Raw genomic sequence first — 5,567 nt, forward strand, 5'->3', positions numbered from 1 at the left:
TGGATTATTAATGTAACTGAATCTTTTTTTGTTGCTTAGTTTGGTCAACCTTTTACCAAATGCACCAAACCCCATTTTTTATATACAAAAAATTACATTTTATATTAATTGGAAGTTTTTTGTTTGTTTTTATCTGTGGTGAGCTTATTAGCTAATTGTGGTATTTTTTWAAAAAATAACTGAGCATATTTTTACTACTGGTTCCATTGAGATGATATTTTTGCTCTTCATCTCAGAGTTACAGCAGGTGTAGCTGAAGCAGGTTCCTGCTTTTCTAAAAGATTAGATATATTTTTTAAAGGACATTTCAAATTGTCCASTTTTAAAATGACGTTTCCTGYTACCGAGCGTTATGTTAGGCTACGTTCAGTTTGCCTGATCAGTTTTCAGGCTGCTAAATCCTCTTCGTCTTCTTCGTGACTCTCCCTCCTCTTCCTCCCACCACTTGATCTCTTTTTATCTTCTCCTTCACTTCTGTCAGGTTCTCTGCCGTCTTGTCTGTTGTGTTCAGAGAATATTAAGTGGAGGGTTTGCCATCCAGGGGACTTTGGGGAAGACGGAAAACACAGAAAGTAGCTTTAGGTGGGTTTTTTTTATGATTCCAGTGAGATACGCTGAAGGGGTTTTTAACGACTCAAAAACCATGTATATAAATAATGTCACTGTGACCAATGACAGCAATCATTGTTTAGCGACATGCATGTTTTGCTCTCCATCAAGACTCCTGAGGATTTATTTTCTCATTAAAACCTTTTCCTGGCATTTCGTAAACCATCTCTGACATGAACTGCAGACAGGAGAAYGTGAAACACTAAAACTAAAATAAGAAGAAAAACAGAACAAATAGAATAATTATTTCTCTAAAGCTGTGTATATATGCATGTTTGAGACAAATTCGCTAATCGAAAAAATGTTTCTAACAAATGCWACRTCAACCGTCAGCATGTGAAAGTGAATAAATCCTCATCAGTGTATGACAGGTTGCTGCATYGAGTCAACAACTCGATGCAATCTGCTGGGTTTCCTTATATAGAAACGTTTCTTAAAGGGACATCATTATGTATTTTCCACGCTGCACATGGCACCATTTCATACCACAATGAAGTAACTATGTTATCTTCAGCTGTAAACAAAATGATATATTCTAGCAAATATGACTTTTAAAAAATGACTTCTGTCTCTTTAAGAAACTCCTGCGCCTTCTGAAACTCCGCCTTCAGGAAGTCATCACAACATGGCTCCTCTATTAACCCGTTAGCAATGTTTTTAGAAGCAGCTCCTATAATGAGCTCAGCAGATGTGCACTTCTACCATCTGCTAATTGYTGCTGGCTAGTCTGAAGGAACCGAGTGGAGGAGTTAATCCAGAGGGCTGCTCTGTGAGGAGGAAGCTTGGAAACTGCAGCTTTGAGGAGGAGCCTCATCCTTGAAGGCGGAGCTAGGTCCACCCAGGCCTTTAGCACAGCTGAATGGTTAGCATGAGAGGTAAAGGATTTCTCAAACATGCATATAAATAAATGAAGTTAAATTTTTTTAAATAGGTTATTGGCATGCAGACTTTGCTTGCTTGGTAGTTGTGACATCCTACTTTATATTATCAAATATATCAAAGCAGTCTTTTCAGATAGCAAAGTTGCAAAAATGTATCAATTTGATGATTACAAATCTATATAGTGTGCAGATCAACTAACTATGTGCTGTAGAAATACAATATATGCAATAATGTGAAGGGAGGATCTGCATTCCTGTTGAGACAAACAGTGACCCAGACRCTGACAAAGCAACAAACAATGGAGGCGATAGGAACAAAACAGCTGAATGKGATTTCAGAAAGATGGAAAAAGGCAATAAGGSGTCCAGTGAAACAACATAGTGATGGCAAATAACTTAATAAAGCAGCAGAATGAGGGCTAAAATGGCAGCAATGCGCATATGGAGAKAAGCACAGGAACAGAATCTGATAAAAGGCCGCAAGGCTTACAAAACCCAAACAAATTACTGCACCTTTTCAWACAATAATTGCTCGAAGGTTGATCCGCTTAAGTGGAAAAAATGACAATCTGTCCTCCCACTTACTCTGACCCATTTCCCACGACAGAGACATTCTGCTTTATGGTTCTAAATTACACATAAAAACGCTGCATTATGTCACTGTCACTTGTTGCTTCCTGTAGTCTTTGATTCTTGGGCTGTTCAGGCTCATACAGATGACAAAGCTCCGCGGAATTCAGTGTCCTGTTAGAGATCCAAACATACTGAAAGTGAACCGTCTCTGACCGTCTTGTTCCCATTAGCGAGTCACATTTTCAGTCTGCCAGAACTGAAGATCTCCAGCCTCCACCCCGAAATACTTCCACTCCCTTTATTCTCCACGCYGGCGTTTTCTTTGTTATGGAGCTGATAATGAGAACGCACCAGGGGGGAGAATTTCTCAGTTTATCATGTTGATGTCATGAACAAATTCCTCATCATCATACAAAACCTCTTGGCAAAACAATAKCTGATGAGGTTTAGTCAAACTAATCTGCTGATGTGGGAGTTTTGGTATAGGAAACCAAATAATGCAGTAGATGAGAAGATAAATTGAAGATAAATTGACACCATAACAAACAATTGAAGGTATGAAAAACAAACAAATCTTGAAAGGGAAATTTGATACAAATTGCTGACTTTGTCAGGAGATTTTAAGTGATGATGACTCAACGGCTTCTCTCCCAATGCTAGATTTTCTTCTCTGTGTGAGTAAAAAATTTAATACCCCAAAGTTGTCAATCTTTCGTAGCGGGTTGCAAAGGATCACATTATTGCTACAAGTATTTTTTGGGGTCCGTCTCTGTCAGCCTTACACATTCAGGACATTGTCTTTGTGAAATAGCTCAATTTCAATCTGGTTGAATAGAGTGAACTTCTGTTTTCACGTCTTKCCACATAGCAGTTAGATTTAGGTCTGAGCTTTGAATGGACCACTTGAACCCATCAATATGTTTCAATCTAAACCCTTCCAGATCAATTCATTTAACTCCATTCATCTTCCCATTAACACCAACTAGTTTCTCATCCTTCCTGATGAGCAGAGTAAGTTTTCTGCCAAACATAACTTTGTGAAAACTAGGTCAACATCTTCTATTTAGGTCTCATCTGACTGGAGCAACTTTCTTCCACGTTTGCTTTCACCCCAATTTRACATGTGCAAAACTGCCTCAACTCCGCAAGACTTTCTTTCAAAAATTATTGCTTTTCCCACCTGAGTATTAAAGCTAGAATTGAAGTTTTCTGACATTTTCTTCTGCTTCCTTCCCTTYCTGCAGGCATCTCAATGCCGATTCCCGTGCTGGGACTCAGAGACCACTCCAAAGTGTTTAAAAACGGAAACTGCCTGCTGACAGAYGACAAGTTTGTTCTGGTGGGTTCCTTCATCGCCTTCTTCGTTCCACTAACCATCATGATCGTCACCTACTTCCTGACCATCCACGCCCTGCAGAACGAGGCCACGCTCTGCTTGGACCAGCTCGTCCCGCGGCCCAAATGGAGCACCACGTTCACGCTGAGCTTCTTCCCTCAGAGCTCCCTGTCCTCCGAGAAACTCTTCAGGCGTTCCATTAGCCGAGAGGCCGGTGGTAGAGGAAGCGCCGGCGGTCTCGGCGGCGCCCGGGAGAGCATCTCCGGGTCGGTGTTTGGACGRCGCACCATGCAGTCCATCAGCAACGAGCAGAAGGCGTCCAAGGTGCTGGGAGTTGTGTTTTTCCTCTTTGTGGTCATGTGGTGCCCGTTCTTCATCACCAACGTGCTGATGGTCGTGTGCCACCACAACATTTGCCACCCGGAGGTCATGGAGGGTCTGCTGAACATCTTCGTTTGGGTCGGGTACTTGTCTTCGGCCGTCAACCCGCTGGTCTACACACTTTTCAACAAGACGTACCGCACAGCTTTCATGCGGTACATCCGCTGCCAGTATCAGCCAGAGAAGAAGCCTCTCCAGCTCATACTGGTGAACACCATCCCGCCTCTGGCCTTCAACTCCACCCAGCTGCCATTGGGCGACATGGGGAGGTTACGCAACGGAACGACGCACGGTGAGACGGAAGGACGGGAATTCTCCCTGCCGGGGAAGGAAACGGAGAAGTGCAAACAGGGCAAAARCCAAAGAGACAAAGATGAGAGCAGCGTGTAAGGAATATCAAAGAAAACCCTTTGTTAGATGTAACTTTACACACATCAGACAAAGGCCTAGACTTCATCTGTTTGGTCTTTTTGAGTGAAGTGTTTGTTTGCTGAAAGTACAGAGACTGTCCCTGCCAATTCAAAGTGTAGAGAGTTGAAATCTTGTCGTACCAATCAAAAAGGCACAAGGCACTTATTGCATTTTTAAAATGTTCTCAATAGCCTCAGTAAGTGCAGTAAGTGCACGATACCAACATTTGATCAATCGACAAGACCTGGAGCAACTGAAGTAAAAGTTCATTTTCCTAAGTGACAATTACAAATTCAAAATTTCAATTTTAAATCTCACTGATTTCTAATTACAAACTTCCACTTAAAGGAAGAAATGTACTATTAGCCACTCGGCCACAATGAAAGATGTCACTTTTACTAAAAAAAAAAAAGTATTTTTGTGTAATTTCTCTTCCCTTGGGCGCTCACCTGCAGTAAACCCAGCAGCTCGTTCACTCTGCCAGCTGCCTGGCATCCCATCTTCCATCAAACTGTACCTCTGGGTGGATCAGAGGGGATTATATTGGATTTGCTCCCACTTTGAGGAACGAAGGTGTCAGAGAGGGAAAACCTGGCACACCTTGAGTCAAAACACTCACAAAGGTCAGATTAAGCTGCCAAAAAAGAATAAAACTTTCTGCCTCTGTTTTGTTGAAACTCTGGATGAATAACGWTAAAAGGTTTATATTTTCAAGCGTGAAGATGATTGTTGCATTATATTGCTGATATGAAGACTGCAAACTGAGATTATATAACAGCAGGAAATGAAGAGGGTTTAAATGTTGATGTATCCCCTTGTAAAAGTCACAGCTCATATTGTGTTCTTACCAAACTATGGGTGCACATTTCRAGTCGTTTYAGTCATAACACATTGTGTTCAGTGCTCTGATAGGTGGCTACCACACGTGAAAACTTTTGTATGAAAACCTGTGAATGTGGAACTGCTGCGAAAGACTGAAATTAAATGGCTCATTGATGCAGGATGTGGAGTCCAGGCCAGAGTTGGACATTATATATCACCTTCTGGGACCTGAAGCTACGTCAGCGTAGCAGGGCCGATGTAGATAAAAAAAAAGGAGTACATTTCCTCAACAAAAAAAAGAGAAACATTGAGCTTGAGCTGAGATATTCTGTAGAAAAAAACTTGGAAATTTGAATTTGAAAATCTGAAAATTGACTGGGAAAAAAATCTGAGAAAATTTGAAAGTAATCTCAGAATTTATTTATCTATTTTTTTTTTAGAAAAACAAGAAAATTTCTATGTTTGAAAAGTCAAAAATTTGCTAAAAAAAAATTCAAATGTTTAAATTGATCTAAAAAAAACTTCAMGTTTTTTCCCCCTAAAAACATGGAAAT

General features: G+C 40.8%; 1 protein-coding gene across 1 annotated transcript in view; it reads left to right on the forward strand.

Annotated features, from left to right (window-relative positions):
- htr2aa (5-hydroxytryptamine (serotonin) receptor 2A, genome duplicate a) overlaps positions 1 to 5,277 on the forward strand; it is a 125,844-nt gene extending 120,567 nt beyond the window's left edge. The window contains exon 3 of the mRNA XM_008436880.2: positions 3,308 to 5,277. Coding sequence (XP_008435102.1) covers positions 3,308 to 4,170 — 863 coding nt within the window. The 3' untranslated portion in view covers positions 4,171 to 5,277. The remainder of the gene's footprint in view (positions 1 to 3,307) is intronic.
- Positions 5,278 to 5,567: the final 290 nt, after the last annotated feature.

Source organism: Poecilia reticulata, linkage group LG2, assembly GCF_000633615.1.
Source record: "Poecilia reticulata strain Guanapo linkage group LG2, Guppy_female_1.0+MT, whole genome shotgun sequence".
NCBI lineage: Eukaryota > Metazoa > Chordata > Actinopteri > Cyprinodontiformes > Poeciliidae > Poecilia > Poecilia reticulata.